We start from the raw sequence: 23,340 nt of genomic DNA, 5'->3' as shown, positions 1-23,340 counted from the left end.
TTTTTGACTAGTGTTTAAATCAATTTATTATATGTTTATTAATTTTCGATAAAACATTGTAAAAACATTTATATAAGTTGTGTTGATCGCGATTATTATAATTACGTTTTTGTACTGTTGTGTCCGTACTTTGAGTGAAATTTTAAACTGATATTAATAACTGGTGTGTGTACGTCTGGTTTTAATTACTTGTGTGTGTTTGAAATCGTGTTTATTGTCAGCGTAGAAAAACTTATTAAAAACAATAGCAAATTTTTTGTCGAATTTAAAAAAAATATTTGTGCTTAAACAACATTTCGGAAGAAAATGTAAATAAAGGAGCAATCGTGATTGAAGAGTTGGGCTCGGATTACGACATGTCTGAAGACGAATTGGACCAACAGGACAGTGCCCGCGATGCAGATGATGTGGAGCGTGATATCGAAGAGCCTATTGAATTCTTACCATCTTGGAGAACGGGGCCACATATTCCTATTATTCATGATTTCGATGATTTTCGATCTGGAGTGACATCGAATGACTTGGATGAAACCTCTCCCGAGTGTCTCTTTTTTGAACATTTTTTAAATAGTGATATTATGATAAAAATTGTAAACGAAACAAACACTTTTTTTAACTTTACTTACAATGTGACCAACCTTGGACCAAAATCGCGGTCATACAATTGGGAAGATACGAGGGTGGGTCAATAAGTCCTTAGAAAAGCCGACAGGTGGCGCGACTAGTACTGTAAGCGGTTTGTTTTCATGCAGCGGCACTACCGATTCAGTATGCTGCGAAGTTTCAATCAGATTGGTCGGGTTGTTGTGTGTTTCTCGTACATTTAAAAAAAAAATTTGCTTGTGGAAAATGGAAAAATGGAAAATGGAGAAAATTGAGCTTAGAGCTGTTATTAAACATTTTAATATAAAAGGGTTAACAGCAAAGGAAATAAAAAATGAGTTGGATTTAGTTCACGGCATATCTGCTCCTTCACTTGCAACTATTTATAACTGGTTAAATGAATTTAAACGTGGTCGTACATCAACAAAGGATGAACCACGCTCAGGACGTCCTGTAGAGGTGACTACACCAGAAATGATCAATAAAATCCACGATATGGTGTTAAGTGACCGAAGATTAAAGTTGAGTGAGATAATTGAGGTTACAGGGATCTCAAAAGGTAGCGTCATTTCTATTTTACATGACAAATTGGGCATGAAAAATATTTCTGCAAGATGGGTGCCGCGTTTGCTCACAGTCGACAATAAACGCAATAGGGTGGTGGCCTCTAAAGCCCTGTTGTCGCTCATGCAACGCAATCCGGATGAATTTTTTCGTCGCTTTGTGACTGTAGATGAAACATGGATACACCACTATACTCCCGAGACGAAAGAACAGTCAAAGCAGTGGATTGCGAAGGCAAACCATGTCCAAAGAAGGCGAAACCCGTAAAATCAGCTGGTAAGGTTATGGCTACTGTATTTTGGGATGCACGTGAAATTATTTTCGTTGACTATTTGGAAAAAGGAAAAACAATAACAGGGGATTATTATGCATCTTTATTGGACCAGCTAAAAAACAAAATTGAAGAAAAACGGCCTCATTTAAACAGGAAAAAAAATCCTCTTTCATCAGGACAATGCCCGTGTTCACACATGTTTACGATCAATGGCTAAAATTGAAGAATTGAAGTTCGAATTGGTCGACCACCCACCGTATTCGCCAGATTTAGCCCCCAGTGACTTTTTCCTTTTCCCAAACTTAAAAAAATGGCTAAGTGGACAACGTTTTTTTTCAAATGAAGAAGTCATCGATCGGACAAATGCTTATTTTGAGGACCTTCTGAAAACTTATTTTTCTGACGGATTAAAAAAAAATGAGAAACGTCTAACCAAGTGTATTGAGCTCCAAGGAGATTATGTTGAGAAATAAAAAAAAAATACAAAAATAAAAACTGTTTTAATGCTTTTTTCTAAGGAATTATTGACCCACCCTCGTACTACTGTGCCGGAACTCTATACCTTTTTTGCCGTATCCATGCTGATGACGAGAAATAAGCGCACGTCAATAGAAGAGCATTGGAGTACCGACCCGTACTTGCACACAGATATTTTTGGTAACATAATGCCCAGGGATCGTTACCAGCTTATTTTAGAGATACTGAATTTTTCTGATCCCAATGTAACCACAACCACCCCAGACAGACTCGCTAAAATTAGATTACTATTGGAACACACGAGAAAGATATTCAGGGAGTTAATGATACCACGCCAGAATCTGTGTATCGACGAATCCATAATAGTATTTAAAGGTAGATTAATTTTTAAGCAGTTTATTTCATCTAAGCACCATCGCTTTGGAATAAAAATGTTCGTCCTGTGTGATGTTCTCACTGGATACATTATAGACTTCATTATTTATTGTGGAGAAGGGACCGATATAGAGGACACACACATTTTGGGAATTTCTGGTGCGGTCGTCACGACACTGCTAAATGACTATATCGGCAAAGGTCATACACTGTGGTGTGATAACTGGTACTCCAGTCCGGCGCTTTTTAAATTTCTCCATGCTAATATGACCAATGCATGTGGAACGGTTAGGAAAAACCGAAAAGAGATGCCGGATTTTAAAAAATTGAAAAAGGGAGAGACTGAGGCTAAGTGCAACAGTCCCCTTTTAGCTCTAAAATGGAATGACAGAAGAGACGTTCACATGCTGACCACGCTTCAGGACTAATCTTTTGGGCCAACAGGAAAAATAAACTTTAGGACTGGTGAGCTCATTCAAAAACCCAAATGTGTCATTGACTACACAGTTGACAAAGCGGACATGATGCTTAGTAGCTTGTCGTGCATGCGTAAGTCCATCAAATGGTATAAGAAAGTGGCATTCCATATGATAGATTTATATTTATTAAATTCATTTTATTTGTATAAATTTATAACAGAACGTAAACAAACATTGGGTGAGTTTCAGCTTACCGTGATTAAACAATTAGTGGATAAATATAAAGTGAACCCTTCAAATACACCCCAACCTAGACCGTCAACAAGCGATAGTCCAATTAGACTATTGCCGAAAACCGCGACACGACACTTGCCAGAGCTACTTCCGCCGACTAGAAATACTGATAAGCCTCGACGTCGATGTCATGTATGTGGCAATTCGAAGAAAAACAAAAAAAAACAAACACTTTCCCATTATGTTTGCGTAGCTTATGTAGGATTATGTTTGAACCCATGCTATAAAATATACCACTCCACAAAACATTTTTAAAACTATTTTTGTGTGTGTTTTTTAAGTGTTGAGTTTTGTAAATAATAAACTTAAGATTTAAATATTGAATGTGTCAATCAAAAATAATTAATGTGAATTCCTCACCCAAAAGGGGCATATGTTAATTCAAGTGTGTGATTAATTGATTTGTACCTTGAAATTAACGCATATCACATATTGGGCAGTGCGTCGCAGAGCTCCAATTCATTCTGCAAGCATGGCTGACGAAAGATATGGGTGAGAAATTTGTTACTGAAATATTTGTTCGTGTATTTTTGAGTGCATTGGGTAATTAATTCCTATTTTATATGTGTCACAGCGATCTTTATGTGTTTGAAGGCAATAAATGTCAGACCATCTCATTTTTTACTGCCGTATTTATTACGATAGAGCAAACAAAAACATTTCGAAAAAACGTACCGCAGACAGAGCTTCTTCTGTATTGAAACTTATGCGCCGGCCGCGTTAAATGTTAGGTCATCATCAGTAACATGTCTGAAAACAGGTCTTGAAAGTGATATTTGGAGTCAAGAAAGGTAAAGTGTGGCACGAAGTCTCTGAGGAATTAAAATTTCCTGACTAAAATGGGCCGGTAAGGTTCAATGAATGGGCAAAGAGCGAGCAGTGTTGTTAGACTCAAATTGCAGTGGTTGAATGGCGTGGCCTAGGATGCACGGGTGATTGTAATCGCGGATTGGAGGAAGATAGACCTTACTAGGGACGACAGCTTGAGGTGGCCTCGGCCCACAAAGCCCATTCAGACCATGAGCTAGTATTCCACAACAGTTGTTATAAAAAGCATGTAGGATTTGTAAGAAAATTATACCTTTCACTGGTCTTAATGGCAACATTCAATCTGGTAATTTCAGAGTGGACTTTATCAATCTTGCCCGTGATCTCCGTGATTCCTTTCTGCAGAGATTTCACCTTTCCTCCAGAAACCGCCACAATCTTTTCGTGAATCTCCTGGACCTCTTTTTCAATCTAAAACCATATGATTACGTTAGATACAATTCAAAGTTCACAAATCACATAAACTATTGGTCAGTACATTAGAAGATATTGTAAGACTACTATTTTCGTCTCAGTCAAATATTTTGAATTTGATCAATGACATGGCATCTTTCGTGTTCGTGAAAAGAAAATAATAGACAATAGTTCTAAATCACATATGAATAAATCGCAATGATAATAATATGGTCATACTTTATCAGAATCAGCCTTAGCCTTTTCATAAAGGGTCTCTGCTTCACGTGTAGTTTTTTCCAGAGCGGCTTTTTTCTTTGCGTCGACTGCACTGCATGCGGCTTTGCTAGTTTGCTCTTTTACCTGAATCTGAAATATAAAGAAACACATATTATAATTTTTATTTATTAACCTTTTTATCGCGACATAATTTCGCTCATGTACTTGTTCGGGCGCGCTGCGATTTTTACGATTCATAAATCATACCGAAACGTCATTAAAAATGTACCTAAAAATCCACTGAGTGGCTCTAGCTATAATAAAACATTCCTTTTAATTTTACAGCATGTGAAAATAAACAAAAAGATCGTAAATTAAGCAACAGAGCTTTAAGAAATTCTGTCATACATAATAAAGCACGCTTGGAGTACATACCGCAGAGTGAAGTGGCCTCTATGATACCGGATAAGTGGTAGACACTTGCGCCGATGATTAATGTTCACACGTTTTTTAACACCAACACAGAACGCACACAATCGTTATTGTTATATTATTTCCTTACAACTTGGTCTCATATTTCAGTCACACCTAATTAATGTTTATGGCTTAACTATATTTCAAAAATTGATTTTGTCATGGTAGTCATAAAAACAGGGCACAGAGCATAAAGCGACATCACATGCTTCACACATAATGTTCGTCATTTTTCTTTTTTTATCTTTAGTAGTTGAAGCAATACACACACGACATCTTCGATATGGTTTTGTTTTATTTACTGTTGGAGGAGTTTTACGGGGTAAATGTCTTAGGAGTTCTGTTTTTTAAATTCTTTTTGGGTTATTAACTACACGAGTAGTTTGTGATGTCGATGGTCTTGAGGCACTGCCATATGTTTCGATTAATTGCCGGATTACGTTTAATTGAAATTCAGCTAAACTAATTTTTTTACCGGTGATAACTTTGTAAAGTATGCTACTATTTAATAAAAATAAATCTATGATGTGGAATCCAACCTTTTTATACCACTTAAGACTCTTTCGCATACACGAGAGGCTGCTCAACATCATGTCAGCTTTGTCTACCGTGCCCATATTTTTATTATAATCCACAACGCATTGTGGTTTTATAATGGGTTGTCCTGTGGCCCTATTAATTTTATCTGTCGGTACCATGGAGTCATCGTGCATGGTACTGATCATATGCACTTCCCGCCTATCATGCCATTTTAACACGAGCAATGGGCCACGGTTAAGAGATTTTACTTGTCCTTTCTTCAGTTTATCAAATTTTGGCATTGACTTTCGTGTTTTACGTACCGTGCCGCAAGCATTTGTCTTTTTTTTATGTAGAAACTGAAATAATTCTGGGCTGCTGTACCAATTATCACAAAATAGTTTATGCCCTTTACCAAAATAATCCTTCATCAAAGTGGTGACAACAGCCCCAGATATTCCCAAAAGTTCACTATCACTTATTTCGGTTTCTACACCACAATAAATAATAAAGTCTAAAATATAACCGGTTTCCACATCACAAATCACAAATAATTTGATTCCAAACCTATGTCTTTTTGACGGTATAAATTGTTTGAATATTAATCTCCCTTTAAAAACAATGATACTTTCGTCGATGCAGAGATTTTCGTTTGGTAGCATTGTTTCTTTGAATATTTTTCTGCAGTGGTCAAGAAGTGAGCGCACTTTATAAAGACGATCTCCAGTAGGGATTTGGGTATCAGAGTAATGTAGCATTTGTAGAATCAACTCATACCGATCTCTTATCATAGTTTGGCCAAATATTTTAGAATTTAATAATGGATCAGCACTCCAATGTTCTTCAATTGTGAGATGGCGATTTCTTGTCATCAACATTGATACAGCATAAAAAACATACATCTCTTCTGGGCATGTATCATACCAGGCATGGATCCTTGCATTCGGAGTGTGGGCTTGTGTGTTGAGCATATGGTTGTGGTAATTATTTGTATGGTTAACTATGGTATTCATTATTGTTTTGTTAAGAAAATGACGAAAAAATTCCATTTCTGTGGAATTTTCATTGAGCTGTACACTAGGGTTAACGCCTGAGTTGAAACTATCAAAATCGTATGTGATCGGCACGAAGGGACCCGCAGTCTACGATTGGAGTAAACTGTCTGGTGCTGCACTGGTAGACGGTTCAGCCACTCCTTCATCACTGCCTATATTGGAAGGCTCGTCAACATCGTCGGGATGTTCTACTAGCGCAGCTTCTTCATTATCACTTTCCATCTCATAGTCCGAATCCAAACATTCAACATCAGGGATAGACATTTTTATTTAAACACTAAATATGCTATTATAACTTAACAGTTTTGAGGAAATTTAAAGTTTTAATTCACTACACAATAATATTAAATTTTAATCTTAGTTCTTTATTCGACTAAAATGAGAAGAATTTTAATCATCACTTTCCTTGAAATAAAAATGAGTGGCCGTGAATTTTGAAAATCTATTCTACATTTTTTAATTTAAATTTAAATATTTTACAGATTATTATTTACTTATTCTCAATTTTTCGTATGTATTTCCATACAGTACAAAAGATTTATTATAGGAATTTTAAATTATTTATGTGTTAATAATTTCGTTTTCACTTTACAACCACTGATTTAATTCATAAAATCACTTTTCATTTAAAGAATTAACGCACATAATTAATTATTAACAGAATGGCGCATCAATAATAATTTTATAGAAAACCGTAAAAAACTTTGAAATGTATCAATCACAACACGAAAGCAATCGACTGTTGAAAATTATCACCGCACTAGCCGATTTCATGTATGAGATCATTAACATCAATTCGCGCCGGCGCAAATTGCGCAAAGCAACTAGCGGTAAATTTTGAAACCAATCATTGGAAATCTGTTTTACTCCAATATCGACAGGGTATGTGTCTTTGCTTAATTTCGAATTATCTAAAAAGTCTTATTGAAAAAAAGTCACAGATGTCAGTAAAGGAATAACCCAGCTAGTTTTTCAAACAAATTTCGACTGTATTACTCGCCGAATTACGAAAATACGGAGGTAGAAACTTATGGGCACTTCTGGATGCCCTTAGCGGTGAACGGTTTAACTATCATGGGCATTTCTAGATGCCGTTAGCGGGAGGAGGGTTAAAGGTCGCCCATCAGGTCCATTAACAGGTTCGCTGCCGCCGGCGCCGATCGGTGCCGCCTGTATAGTAATCACGAAGATGTCATTCTTTCGCTGGCACTACCATTGAGTGGTTTATTTCTTAGCTAGCATCGTAGTTGAATATGTTACCGATATTTTTCACCAGTCGGTTTTTATTTTGCATAATAATTAGATTTTTTATAGACATTTTCGGCACTTATATTTTATAAGGTCCTACCTACCTACCACTTATCAGTATCATTTATCACATGTTCAGCAGTGGCAGTGTTAGGTTATTTAGAATATTTTTCAGTATGATTTTATAAAGATAAAAAGTTTTTTAGTCAAGCACGCCACTGTTCAAAGAAAATATTAATTGGTCTTCATATCATTGTTACTCAAATGGATTGCTTTGAAATTTGATAGTTTCATAACATGGTGAGCACCAAATCCCATAAAAGCAATTAGGGAATCAATAAATTTCGTTTTATCTGAGGCCATAAAAAAACCATAAAACAAAATTGCGTAACATAATATTTTGGAGCATTTTACAAGGCGACATTCACAAAACCCACTTGAATGTTTTCAATGCATAGGTACTGTGAAAAATTTTATAATTTACAACTTGTTATAACACAACTTATTTATAACAAATACAGTTCACTTTCAAGTTCAAGTGGCAGTGCCGGCAGCTCCAAGCGGTGACATTATATTTTACCAACGTATTTACATGTTATCGACTAATAAAAAAATATTATGAATATAGTCATCACTTATTTTCGTCTACCTTGACCTATTTTTACGTTTTCGTGGATTGGCACATGGGGTCAATTCTAATTTATATAGGGTGGCAGCGATGTTGTAGTGTCCGTTACAGACCAAATAAAATAATTTGGATTTGAGCTGCCAGGTGGCAACACTAAAATTATATTGTGAACTTAACAAGCAAAAGGATGAGGAAGAGCTTCTTTCAGATAGACAGAAAAAATATGAGATTTATTTTCCAGGGGTGCACTGAGATAACTCCTTGGATTAGAAAAATTATTGAAAATAATATAATTAAATACGCAAATTTAGCAAGGAATCTCGGAAGGTGCACATGGCGTAGTCAATTTGCGATATTGCTCACCTTGAGACTTGGAGCCTGTTCCACTAGATTCTTGTACTCCATCTCCATTTTGTTCTTGTCCATCTTCATTTGAGCAATTTCCCGTGTCAGCGAGGTCACTTTACTTTCCAATCCCGGCAGCATACTGCGAAGTTCTCTCGTCCTAATATTAAGATTAAAAACATTAAGGAACTGTCGTCAAAAATTGAAATCCATGTCAACTTTCTTTCAATCTACTTCAAGACCTTGAAGAAAACCTTTTCTATATAGATGGAGTCAAAAGACATGAGTTGTTCTGAAAATTACTATAAATAATTAAATTAGCTTATCTCAGATTCATTTGTAAAAAACTTTACATTATTATCGTCCGAGTCTGTCAAAAACTTCAAGCATATCAATGCAATTTTAGATTAATTCGATCAGTCAATTCAAATAAATATTATGTAAATGTATATATATTGCCGAGATAAACTCTGAAATGTAAATTTGTTATGAATGGATAATATTTTTTTTTATTAATTACATGTTCATATTCAAACATGTAGGTAATAAAATGTCCATATGCTCCAACTAAGGGGTTGACATGGTTATAGAAGAAGAAGTAGCAAGTCGAACAGATGAAGTTCATTTCCCACTAGTTGTGGTCTAAACATTTTGGGAGTGACTATATTTCTGGTATATATGAATACAGGTGTTCATAGTTGAAAGTGCAAGTGGAAGTCTTAGGCCATCCAGTCACGTGAATACTCAAAAAAGACGAGACTGAAACTCCAGTATCTAGCAAATGTATTTTAATGGCGGCTCGCTGATGGCAACACCAGAATCTCTTAGTTTCAAAACGTCAGCGATCGAAGCCGAAGAGACGCGACATGCTAGTCTCTCAGTTCCCAGTAGGTAACCCATAAAACAGTGGTACCTATATCAGTAGATTCGATGAAAAATCATATTTTCTTACCAAAATTGGTAGCACTGAACTGAACTAAACAAGCAATAACAAGTCAAGACATCAAAAGTTAAAGATGGGTGGACCGATTTTTAATTTAAAATATAAAAATAAATAAGAGTTGAGAAATACTCCTGCCTGTATAATTACAGGCTGCCAGAATATTCCTGTAAAGATGTTACGGAAAAAGCTTAGAATGAAGTGGGAAAGACAATGGGTTTGACAGTTTGAGGTTATGAGATTATTAAATTTCAGTATTGCCGAGTGCGAAGCATCAGTCACTGGCCAGTTTATGAGTTCCATCACCAACCAGTTCATCAGATTTTAGTTTCTGCGTGAGCAGATGGCCTTAGCGGTGATCAGTGGAATTACAAACCCCCCAGATTTACACATACAAATCTATTCCCCCAACCAACGTTTTCATGTATGAAATTGCAGCCATAATATGCTAGTTATAGAATAGACAGGGAGTCATCCACTATTACCTTTCTGTAAGTGTTTCAAGTTCTTCTTCCTGTGCTCTCATTACTCTCGGGTCGATTTCATTTGTGACTTCAACCGTTCTTCCCATGCGGCCTCTCATTGTGGTGCGACCCCCTCCGGACATTGTACCTGTTACATTAAATTGATTAGAATGCGTATCGACATCAGACCTGTTAAGCCAAGGTTTGGTTTAATTGAAAAATATCCCAAGCAGGTTTGGTTCCATGTTCTCGATTCTTTAAATCAAATAAATCAAATAGCAGAGAAACATTCGAATGACTTGTATAAAATGAATTTCGTGATTTTGAATTTTGAAACTTGGTTATATATATAATATAGCAATCGAATGTTTATTATCCATAATCATTCAAACTTAATAACACGAACTTACAAGAAACACAAAAATAGTCATAACTTCTAAGCGAAGTCGTGAAATTTCAGTTACATTGTCTATCCCAGCCTACCACTTTCCTATCTGGAGTCTGGAAATATCCATATTAGTATTAAATATTGCAATTCTCGTGGTTCTGTTAATAGCTCTGGAAGTTTTCATAATTACAGTGGTACATACCTATATAAATTTTAAGATTAAAAGTACATACACCTGTAAATAAAAGTACTGTAAAAAATACACACCTGCTATTTCAATGACATCGCCGCCCAGGGTGACTACGCGGTATCTCGTAGCACCGTAGGCGATCCGGGACGCTTGTTCCAAGTCGTTTGCCACTAGGGTGTCTCTCAACGCGTAGCAGAAGGCTGGTCGAAGACTTTCATCACTCACCTTTATCAAGTCCAATAGGCGTGGTGCACTTTCAGGCCTGAGATATACAACAATGGAATAATTATATTAAAATTGCAACAGTCAAAATGGATAACATTTGTATAAAATTATCAGTGGCGAAGGGTGACTTTTGGAAACAGGTAGGCTGTGGAGAAAGCACACTTGTTAGATGTATTTACGGGAAATAAGAAGATAATCCGACATAACTACTGATGAATAGGTAGGTACACAAAAACCAATGAAATTTCAAAAGCTCACTGATGGTATAAAATTAAGCAATTAATTTGAAATCTGTATTTTCCTAAATATAAACGCAAGATACGCTCAAAATATATTGAAAATATCCGTTGTTGTGAATCTGTTTCATAAGAATTTATAATTTAACCCGTAAACTAGACATTTTAAAATAGTTCTATATTTAAAACACAGACTTAGATACAATATCAGAATTCAACTGACATAACTGGCTGAATAAATTGTCTTAGTATATGAATAAACTAACTGACAAATAAAAATCACGAGATAAATTATTTATTATTTTTTACAACAATCAATATTTATATGTGATCGAATCCCATAGAAATTATTTTTTTAAATTATCTTATAAATTATTTTGAATAAATGTGCACTTACGTAAAACGTAAGTTACCAATTTATATGGGCCGCCGCAGACGTCTTGAAATTATGAGAAACAAACTTCATATAAAAAAAGTTTTCGATTCACGCGAACATAATCCATACAATATTTGAAGCGAAACGAGATGTCACCTATTTTTTTAAACCTTCGAGACATGCCATAAATGGTGCTTATTGAAATAGTGGAAAAGATCGTAAGATTATTATGACAATTATACGACAGATGTCGTTGGACATATTGAATATATTATTATGTGATTATATTATTTAATATGTCAATATAAAATTAAAAAAACATTTTTCTTAAGAAGGTAGGCTTTAAATAATCGCCTAGTATGGAGTCTTCGCCACTGAAAATTATATTATGGAATAGAAGTGCCTGATCAAAATGAAATGTCCGTTCAAATTTGTTCATCTTAGTACATGTTCATTTCATAGTCAGCGCAATTGACATCACATGACGCCTTCAAGAATCTTTGTCACTCGCCAGTCTAGTCTTCACCATCTATATCAGGTAATGCGTTTTCTAATAGAATAAGCCAAAACTAATCTGTGATTTTTCTAACCATTATTTTTAATTGTTGTTTTTATTTAATAAAACGTTATGTTTCGTCCGCCACAGTGGGACATTTTCAGTTGAAAATGTCCCACTGAGGCGGACGAAACCGGTCCTAATATATTAATTAAAGTGGAATAAGTACTATAAAAAAAATTGCATTTTATTAAATAAAAACAACAATACAATGCAGTTCCACCATGAATTGACAGTTAACAAAATAAAAGACATTATTTTTAAATAAGTTTAGTTCAAAATAATAATTTGATTTGACAATAGACCCGTTAAAATGAGTTAAGGCGATGTCTTTACCTACCAGAGGCACCTAGCGGAAAAATACAAAGCTTGCAATTTGAGACATTTTTTTTGATAATTTACAATTTCAACTGTATTAATTAATAAATATGTATCTGAAAACATTAAAAGGCAAAATATTTTTTATTTAGGGTCAAAGATAAACTTACAATTAAATAACGTTGAGTAGACAGGTGCAAAGTACCAAAAATACAAAATACCATATTTTACGTGGAATGGATGCCAAATACTATCATGCGTTAAATTGCAAAAGGGCTATGGCTCCAGAAGTATAGACAACATTTTATGATCGATCAACAAATGGCAGTGTCCCGTGTTGTACCCCATTTTTAATTTCATTTTTCATATCTATCATTATTATATTGCTTTTTTAAGTATTGTAACCTATGAAGCGTAAGATCGGAACTTCATTGTAAGTTTACTGAAAAAAATTCTTAATTTCTGACACTTTGGATTTTTGGCACATAGCACTTTTCTACTCAACGGTATTCAATTATTGTAATAAAATATGAATTTGTTGCAGGACCCCATCTTATTATTACATATATTTAATTTTTTATATTTATTTAAAAAAAACATTGATTTTTATAAAAATATAATTGTGTAAACTTGAAATCTTTTTTATCGCCTTATGTAAAATATTTTTTTTGTGATAATGTGGCCCTCGGTCGTAAAATGGAGAGCTCTGATTCAAAGGATGTTGACATTATTTGTGAGGAAGCATCAAAAACACTGTTGAAATGTTTCCAGAGAAAAAAAGGATCGTAGACTTACGTGTTAATTTTCTTGTAGCACTGGGTCCGAAGATGCTCCTGTTTCTCGAGGACTATGAAGGTGGCCCGCCCTACGTTGTTGTCTCTGAGGAACTCGATGCAGGCCTGCGCCGTGTTCACTGTATCCACTACAATGTTGTCCAGTGGGCCGCAGCAAGTTGAAATTGCCACGTCGTACTTTGCATCTATGGCACCCAGATCACCCTATGACAAGTATTCATAATTCACATAGGGGTAGGTATGTCACTTGTTGCCAACCATACTATAATTATAGCACAATACTATAATTTTGATTGTGCAAAAAATATTCTGTGTACAATAATCAGCAACACTGATGTATGTAGAGAATTTGTTGAATTAGATAGATTTAGAATTCTACATAAGATGCTAGGTAGATATTATTTGGTAGTCATTTTATAATTTGCAATCATTGTAAATGCTATAAGGCAGGAGTTTACATACAAAAATGATGTGAGAAAAGGATAGCTGATAAAATTATCAAGTTACAACTGATTGATGAGTGGGGAGCAATAATTAGTGTTTAAAAAGTTGTTGATTGAGTCAATATTTTATCAAAATCTTTCTTTATTCACAGGAATTCTGAACTATTTATGTATGATTCCTTTATTTACGCTATGAAGAATTAAAAAAAATACAAATTCATTTATGTGTTTTATTCATAGAACAGATTAATAAATAGAATTCTGATAGCCTATATTCAATACACTATATTTTGATGCAGGGTTTTGAATGTGTGAGTGTCCTACGAAAATGAACCACGCATTATGGACGTGCCCCGGTCAGTCTTTAAATGGTGATTTGTCACCTTTATCCAAAAATAATATTGTATGGTGAATGCATTATCATTAGATTAGTTAGATTAATTCATTAATTAATAACACCCATAATTTGAATTTTTTACAATTAAATCTAATCTACAGAATTGTTTTTCGATAAATCTTACAAAAACCTTGTCAGATTTCTATACCTACCAGATTTAATTGAAAATTTCTATTTGTATGTATAGTTTGAACTCACATCAGTGGTTGCGTTAATTAAAATTAGTCCTATTAACAAATTCGCTGATCTCCATCATGAGAATCTTCAATTGTTACAATTGTGGCTGCCCATTGTGAATCTAAAACATGCCTAATTTATTTAAGTAAATACCTACATAGCATTAAGTTGAACTTACAATGTAAAATATATCATTTATGTGCCCTTCATCAAAATCATGTTTGAACACGTACGCCAGAAGTCATCTTTGTTGTCATCTAGACAAAGTGACCTTTGCTTTGCTGCAAGCCTGCATATTTTTTATCAAATGCGAATTCTTGTTACAATGTATAATACGGAACAAAGCAAATTGCACATTTGTAAGCAATTATTTTGGAAGAAAATATGCAGGCAAAGGTGAGACAAATGACCGCTAAACAAGTACGTTCAAGAAAGTGCTGACCTCAGCCCTATCTTGACGCCCCTTCATTGTATTCAAACAATATAAAACGGAGGTATTTTTACCTACCAATATACAGTCAATTCAAATCTCTTGTAACGCAATAACGTCCATCGAGCCGTCATTTATCTCAGACACGATCTTTGTAATTATCAATTATTACAATTTAGAATCAGTAACATTAAATACTAATCGTCCTGTAAAATTGTAATCAATTTTAATAGAAGGGAGTAAATAAATTCAGGGGATTATATTTCACACGCCAATCTGTTTATTCATTGGAGTCAAGCAGCCATACCTCTCCTCACACTCTCCCATCTATACAATCATTAACAATATGATAGAGGAATTTGAAAACATACCAGTCTCCCGTAGATACCGGGCATTCTTCCAGCTTGTTTCTCAGCGATCAAAGAGTCCAGGACCCTGCCCTTGGACTTGGTGGCTGACATGGCCTGACGGGATTCCTCCACCTGCCCTCTGAGGGTGCGCACCCTAGCTGTTTTTTGATGCTCTTCAGCTTGAAGACTTTCCAACTCTCGTTTAGCGGCTACTAGTGACTTTTCTTTGGCCGGTATAGATGTGGTCAGTTGGGTTAGTTTTCTGGAGACAAATAATTAACAGTAGGATAAAGCCACATAGGTCAAGTGCCATAGCTAATTCAATTGTTGTTTTGTATCCTAGTTAGTGATTATGATTACGGTTACTATCGTGGACTGCATGTATTTACATCAACAATATTGGATTGCTTTCTCTCACTTGGTGCGCTCCAACTATGTGTGTCAAGTTTACTGTCAAAACTATCAAAATTCACGATTATGTGATATGTTTATAGCAAACAATCCATGTGAAATGACTATTATTTAAAATTCAGATTGCATTTGTGTTTTTATAATTTAAAATTTAGCAATTAGTCACTCATATGGTTCTGCCTTCCAAAAGTTGACAAATTAGCGTGTATTTCTGTTGTGTACCATTAGCATATTTTAATTATGAAATTAAATACATACACCATCTTTCGACACACGGGATATTAATGATTAATTAATACTAAATAATAATCCGAAAATACAACAGATGTCAATAATAAAAAAAGCTGCATAAGTCGTATTAATTTTACTGCCAACTCGACACTATATACCGAGGTGGGGTCGAGTTCAGAGGCATAGAAATGATTTAGGTCAAGCATATGACATTTATAGAGTACTTAAAAGCAATAAACATACTCCTTTTTCTCCTGTATTCCGAAAGTAACATTCTCAAGAGCCTCTTTGAGATTATTCAGCCTTTCTTTTTCCTTTTCCTCGGTGCTGATGTAGATCTTCATCTCTGACTCTGCCAGCTTGAACGTCTGCTTCTTCTCATCCTCGATTTTCTTCAGATCAATCAGCTTCAGCTGCACTTTGTCTTTGGCGTCCTGAAGACCTATTGTTTCAGTCCTGCAAGAGAAATACTTGTTTATGTAATTGACAACTTCTTTTCAAAGAATATGCCGGAGCCTGTCGATTTATGCAATATTGATTACAATGTAGCAGTGGCAGACTGCCTGTTGAATGAAGATGTGTCATATAGTGCGAAATCTTTACGCTGATAGGCGGCGGCTTGGAGAAATAGACCCCCTCCTCACGCGTTTCAGTACTTACAATACTTCGAAATCGAAAACCATAGACAAGACACGAGCGCCGCTGCCAGGTCTCACGTTAAAGATTTCGCAGTCTAGCGCATCACTCAAATAATCACATCAAAAAGTTTAGACAATAACTAGAAGGAATCATATTAGCTCACGCTTGCAGTACTATGGTTGGGAAGCCTTGGTATAGAGACATACCAGCTACATCATTTATTTACCGATGATGTTCTAACATTGTGTCAAGATATATGGAAACAAACAATTTATCATATATATCAAAATTCTTTCGTTAATGTTAACCATAACACATCATGATTGTATTCCTCACCTAATACTCGCCATAAATGTCTGAAGATTGGCTTCCTGAGTCTCCTTCTGTTGAGTCAACTTTTGATCTAATTCCTCGCAATCTCTTATATCTCTTCTGCTTTTTTCTGGCACCTGAAATAGGAGAATGATATGAATAACTTTCAATCCTCAATAGTTCTAAGGACTGACATGCACTTGACGAACAAGAAAAAAGTGCAGGTTAAAGACCAACACATTTGTTCAACTGTGTCCGGCCATTTTATGCTTTCAGAAAGGAAAAAAAAACAACTTGCACTAATTGTGGCAATTGTATAATATGTCAGTACGCAATATCAAAATCCTTTGCTACTTTTACGGGTGACCTTTCCTTGGGTAATATTGTACTTTTGTACTGTCCATTCATAATGTGGCCGATGTACTGTAGATTTCTGGTTTTGATACTATGCAAAAAATCTCACGTCAATCTACACGTCGCGTCGGCGTTTGATATTAATCTATTTACAAGAATAAAAAATAATTTCAAATATTACTGACCTGCTCCAAATCCATGAGTTTAGATTTTTCCTGATCCAACACACCGCTGATGTTTTTCTTACGCTTGGTGGTCTGCGTGACGTCTGCCTGCAGTGCCACGTCTCGGGTTTTCATAGTCTTGAACAGTTCCGTCAGTTCCTCTTTGCGCTGTTCCAGCTTTTCATATTTTCTGGAAAATAATAGTACATTTAGCATTTATTAACAATATGGACTTCCAAGCATATGATTTAGTGTCAAACGCACCATATTTGATCACACACATAAGAAGCCGGGTAAAGGGTTAAAGCAATGATTGAATTAAATGGATGAATCAATTATTGCATCCTGAAAGAATTTTAGATTATGGTTACATTACCAGTATATTTTTAACAAATGGATACACCAAATGTTTCCCTCAACTACTTGGTTTTAACAAGTGCCAATATAATTCGACCGATGACATATTTTTATTCAGTGACATTTAGCCAGTTTGAATATTTAAATCTTGAGTTTTTTGATGCTTTTACAGGAACGCAATTTTTTTTGTGTCTTTTGAGTTTGGATTAAGTCAATAATACACTGGCACATTACAGTCACATTGAATAGTGACATGATGCAATTTCATGGGATAGAAACACATGGGAGAAACATTGCGAGCAACCTGAAATTGCCTAGCTGACGGTGAACTTACTTATTTCCTTGCGCGAGGATGACGTTCTTTTCTTCCTTGGATGTCTTCAGTTGCGTCATGTTTTCATCCAACTCGTTCAGAGAAGTTTGATGTTTCTCTCGATCCGCTTTTACGGATGTAATCTTTTTCGAAGTTGTGTGCCTGATGAAGAATTGATAATAAATTTATGAATTAATATAACTTCACAGTTATTATTTTATTAATGCTGTTATAGTACTGTGCGTCACATTTGTAGTGCACTTACACATGGCTTTTATGATATTCATTATTAAATTTGATTGCAATATAATAGGAAATAAGAATTACGTTATCACTGAATTGTCACCAAAGAGATTTCTTCTTATTATCATTTCACTGTGCAGTAAATAGACACCTTTTCTCTTGAGAAATTTAATTTTCAGAATGGAAAGAATTAGAGGTGAGTTGTAAATACTGTCACCAGTTTGTGTACTCAAGTCTCGGATGAAACTACCCATACTCAGTATGTGTGGTCCAATAAACTTGTTCCAAAAAACTTGTGATGATATCATCGCGAATAGCTGATTTGTGCGCTCGCCAGTTGGTAGACTTTCAACACTATTGACATTAAATGCGCACGAGCGAGATAGCACTTGAATATAGGTATATTTTAATATATTAGTCTATTGCATTCGAATGTATGAACAATAGGTCATAAATTTTGTGTCACAGCACAATGGTGAGATGACGCACAGGCTTAGGCTTGTTATATGACTGCTCAAAACATGTTTAACCCGGCCGGCGCCGATGTCACACACCTTGTACAAATCGGCCAAATTCGCAATGCGCATGTGTATAAATCGATGCCACCGCGTCCATATTTATCATACGGGACTGATTTTTTCACGTAAATTTGGCCTGATTTGTCCTTCTCCTGCCACCTATGACATATTTTAAAAGCATTGGTTCTAAATATAAAATAATCACCAAAGTTTCGAACCAATTCGTACTGCCAAGTTTTGCCGGTCGACAGAAATCAGTTTGAACTGCGCGCCGCGTCTGCGCAGTATACGACAGACTTTCAACCGAGCGGGCCATTGCGCGGGATTGTATTTATCGCATACAAGTTGAATATTTACCGCAATCGTTGATAAATACTTTTTTTGCTGTCTGGTGTACTTATCACATTAAAACTGGCATGATTAACTATTGAACGTATGATTTTATTTTATCGCGATTTTTAAAATACTTTTTGTACTGTCTACCGTGTCCCATTTTAGTGAATGTGAAAATTAATACTGATATCAATAACTATGGTGTGTGAGTTTAATGGTTTCTGTGATTTGGCGTTTCTTAATACTGTAGTTAAACATTTTAAAAACATTTCATAGTTTTATAGTGCGTAAATATGGAGGAAGAAAATGTGCGTACTAATGAGGAATTGGACTCAGATTATGACATGTCGGAAGAGGAATTGGAACAACATGAGACTGATCATGATGTTGACGATACGGACTCTGACGAGCCAATTGAATTTTTGCGGTCATGGAGAACTGGTCCGTATATTCCAATAGTTCACGAATTCAATGATTGTCGCTCTGGCGTGACATCGAACGACTTGGACGAATCCTCTCCCGAATGTCTTTTCTTTGAACATTTTTTGAATAAAAATATAATGTCGGAAATAGTGAACCAAACGAATACATTTTTTAACCATTCGTACAGTGCGGGAGACCTCGGACCGAAATCGCGGTCACACAATTGGACAGACACGTCAGTGCCGGAGTTGTATACATTTTTTGCCGTATCAATGCTGATGACTCGAAATAAGCACACGTCGATAGAGGAACATTGGAGTACCGATCCTTACCTGCATGCAGACATTTTTGGGAAAATAATGGCTAGAAATCGATACCAACTTATTTTACAAATGCTTCATTTTTCTGATCCTAGTGTGACCGCCTCAAATGATAGACTAGCTAAAATTAGATTACTGTTAGAACACACAAGAACAATTTTTAGGGAAACGATGATACCGTATCAGAATCTTTGCATAGATGAGAGCATAATCGTGTTTAAGGGTAGATTAATTTTTAAACAATTCATTCCTTCCAAAAGACATCGATTTGGAATAAAAATGTTTGTGATGTGTGACGAAATGACAGGATATATTATTGACTTTATAATTTATTGTGGGGAAGGGACTGACATACAAGACAATGAAAATCTCGGTATTTCCGGTGCGGTAGTGACAACGCTAATGAAAGACTATATCGGGAAAGGTCACACCTTATGGTGTGATAACTGGTATTCGAGTCCGGCGCTCTTTAAAATATATCACACATCTAAAGAATTTTAAAATAGGTTTATTATTGTATTTGTTTTTTTTTTTAATATGTGAGTTCGTGTTAATTTATCAATAATATTCAATAAGTGAAGTGTTTGTGTAGTTTAAATATATTAAAAGGGTCCCCTTTATATTTGTTTACGACTCAACCCGAAGACATTATTATGTGATTTATCGATATGCACTTGAAAATTAGTAACGCTCGATTCGTGGGAACGTATGCACAAGTGTCGAAATATTACACACCGCGCAGAGCTCTAACTATTTGCTACAAAATGGCGACTTCGGTAAGTTCTTTCAAATTTGGATAGCATTCGTTTGTTCGAGTGTTTCTGATATTATAACTGATTTATTACGGTTTTTTAGTGTGTCGAAATTATCTTAATGGCTTTGGGTTCTCGACTGGAGCTGTGACATATTTTTTATTGCTTTTTTTAGTATAGAACAAAGACGATAATGAAATTCATGCGTAGTTATGGTGCGTCATACGATTTTTGAGGCAGGTGCCGGGTTAAAGTAAAAAAAATCACTGTTATTAATTTTTTGTTAACGAGAATATTATTTATTAAAAACAACTCATAAATTTAAAATGTGTTTAAAATTTTATAATAAATGGGACATTTCGAAAAGCGAAGCTCAGTGAATTTTTAGTGATTCTATTGAAGCCGATATTTCAAATACTAATATGGAGTTGGTTTTAGTTCCAGTTGAGTATGAGACTTATGTCGCATACGCACGCCAAAAGCTCTATATAGTATTCCAAATACTAGTAAGTGTTTTGGAAAAAGTTTCGATACTAAGTATTTTTTTATACTGGTAGTAAGTCTTCAAAATCAACAAGTTTTCCCACCTCTAGAAAGAACGTTCCATGCATAGGAGAGATGGGCATATTAAAATAGCATTTTTTATATGTACATACATTATTATACAGCAGAGTTACAATCAAATGATTTAATGGTAATCGTAATGATATAAAAACATTAACATTGTACGAAATCTAATATTTTTGATCATTCAATAAAAATGTAATTGTAACGCAATCGATTTTAAAGTTAGATTAATTATTATACTCACATGTATTTTTGTAGAAGAGTATTTTTAGCTCTGGTAAGATTATTGGCAATATTGAGCTGCGCCAGGGCTTCCCTCATGGGTCCTTCAAGTTTCTGTTTTTCCCCCTCCACCAGCCGGACTCGGTTCAGTTTTTCCTTACGGGCCTCAGACAATTCTTCAACTCGGACAGACAACTTTTCAATAGCTTCCTAAAACAGTATTACCATCGGTTCATTGAGTTTTAATAAAAAGGCAAGTGAAAATACAATACATACAGTTTTAGATAATTTGAATAAACTTATTTTTTTAAGTTTAAAATCTTCCACCTTTTCCTATTTATTCAATCAGATAGGAAAAGATACTGTGCTGAGGTCTACGATCTGTATGATGATAAGAGTGCACGTCAATTAACCAAGATTGGGAGACGGTGTTGATTAGGTCATGTGCACCGATCGATTGGGTGTTTTTTTTTGGTTTTTAATTAAAAAGCCATCAACCTTGAATCGGGAAGTTCCGACGATATCTTCCAAGTATTCCAGCATTCCTGTCTCATGTTCGTTCTGACCCTTTGACTTCATCATGGCTATTTGTTCAACTTCTCCCTGAAATAAAGAAGCACAGTATGTATGTACCATTGAGAGATCACATAGGACACTCTTTGCATAGTTTGGATATTTAAGAATGATTTTGATTTTTACTGTTAGAGCATAAATTTTTGCGTGCACAGCTCACAAAGATATTTGGCATTGTGACAAAAAACATTCAACAAATTCGCATTGTAGTTTACATTACAAAAAGTATTACTTGTAAGCATGGGCCCCACATCCTGAAGCGGGCCCCCAGACTAGGATCTTTGGCGGGCCCCCCTACCTATCGCTAAGGATAAAGGCAGTGTGACACTCTACAGTAGTGTTTTCCAAATGGTGTACGCGGTAAAATTAATGTGTATATTTAGTGCTTTTTGTATATTTTAATATATCCATTTGAATTATGGAGTTGTCGAGTATCGATGCACAATTAAAAATTATGTTATGCAACTACATAATTTTAAATAATAACATTATTAAAGGAAAATAGCGCCTTTTTTTTTGCTATTAAAGCACATCTGTGATGTGTGTTTATCTCACTTATCTAGTCGACTCACCACGCCGGGCCCCCAGGCTAGAGCCCTGTCAGCCCCCCCCCTTGTGGGGGCCATGCTTGTGAGGTATGAATACCAAAATTGAGTGATGTTTTATTTTATAAAATTCTGAGGAGTGCAGTGCGTTTGAATAGTATTAGAGCAGCCGCCACTGCTGGTAATGGACCTAATATACCTACCTACCAAGTGTTTGAAACAAATGAATTATATCAATGAGAATAGTAAAATTGTGGAAGAAATGACATACCTGTAATATAAGGAATCTATTGTGGTCTAAATCGATTCCGTGTGATTTTAACACTTTAGAGACCTCCTTGAACTGCACCCTTTTCCCGTTAAGTGTGTAAAATGAAGAGTTGTCTTTGAAAGCTGTCCGTGCGATCACTAACTTAGTGTTGGGGACTTCTGTGTAACCGTCAGCGTCATCCTGCGATTACAAAACAAAATACTATCAATGGATTCTCATCAATACTAATTGAAAGAATGAATCTTAATTTGCATATTACGAATTCGAATTCTGCAACTGGACCAAATTCATATTGCAAATCGATCGCCTCAACACTAGTTTTTATTGGTTCATAAGGTATGTTGTGTCACTAGTAAAACAAAAAATCTATCGATTAGCTTGGTGGCTACACTAAACGGCCTCCCTTGACATACCTTGTCGATGATTTGCGCGAAATGCACCGCCACACTGGCACTGGTGATGTTAGGATGATTTTTCGAAGAGTGAAGCAAGACAGATATTTTCTTGGAACGGATCTTGGCAGCTCTGTATCCAAACACAAATAACATGGAGTCAATTACGTTACTCTTTCCGCTGCCGTTCGGTCCAATGATTGCCGTGAAGCTCTGAAATATTAAATCAAGTTATAGAGGTACCGAAGGAATGTTTATTTAACGTTCACCTCGACTTGTAATGAAATCATTTAATTGCTAGCATTTTTTATTAGCTACACTTGCAATTACTGCTATAGATCAAGTCGACAGGTTGATTGTAATTTTGCATAATATTTTTCTATGCTCTCTGCGAGGCTATT

General features: G+C 35.4%; 1 protein-coding gene across 1 annotated transcript in view; it reads right to left on the bottom strand.

The window, feature by feature from the left end:
- Positions 1 to 23,340, bottom strand: part of glu (structural maintenance of chromosomes 4-like protein gluon) — a 34,991-nt gene that overhangs the window by 8,202 nt on the left and 3,449 nt on the right. Inside the window, exons 4-18 of the mRNA XM_085942737.1 lie at positions 22,961 to 23,152; positions 22,548 to 22,727; positions 21,657 to 21,761; positions 21,181 to 21,368; positions 17,802 to 17,942; positions 17,132 to 17,300; positions 16,617 to 16,729; positions 15,885 to 16,097; positions 15,021 to 15,261; positions 13,204 to 13,406; positions 10,775 to 10,959; positions 10,141 to 10,267; positions 8,734 to 8,875; positions 4,468 to 4,596; positions 4,088 to 4,245 (exon numbers count right to left, since the gene is read on the bottom strand). Of these exons, the coding sequence (XP_085798863.1) occupies positions 4,088 to 4,245; positions 4,468 to 4,596; positions 8,734 to 8,875; positions 10,141 to 10,267; positions 10,775 to 10,959; positions 13,204 to 13,406; positions 15,021 to 15,261; positions 15,885 to 16,097; positions 16,617 to 16,729; positions 17,132 to 17,300; positions 17,802 to 17,942; positions 21,181 to 21,368; positions 21,657 to 21,761; positions 22,548 to 22,727; positions 22,961 to 23,152 (2,486 nt within the window). The remainder of the gene's footprint in view (positions 1 to 4,087; positions 4,246 to 4,467; positions 4,597 to 8,733; positions 8,876 to 10,140; positions 10,268 to 10,774; positions 10,960 to 13,203; positions 13,407 to 15,020; positions 15,262 to 15,884; positions 16,098 to 16,616; positions 16,730 to 17,131; positions 17,301 to 17,801; positions 17,943 to 21,180; positions 21,369 to 21,656; positions 21,762 to 22,547; positions 22,728 to 22,960; positions 23,153 to 23,340) is intronic.

Source organism: Rhyacophila brunnea, unplaced genomic scaffold, assembly GCF_057557595.1.
Source record: "Rhyacophila brunnea isolate RB1 unplaced genomic scaffold, BYU_Rbru_1.0 scaffold_15, whole genome shotgun sequence".
Classification (NCBI taxonomy): domain Eukaryota; kingdom Metazoa; phylum Arthropoda; class Insecta; order Trichoptera; family Rhyacophilidae; genus Rhyacophila; species Rhyacophila brunnea.
The sequence above is the reverse complement of the archived record's forward strand: the minus strand, read 5'-3'. Positions and strand labels throughout refer to the sequence as shown.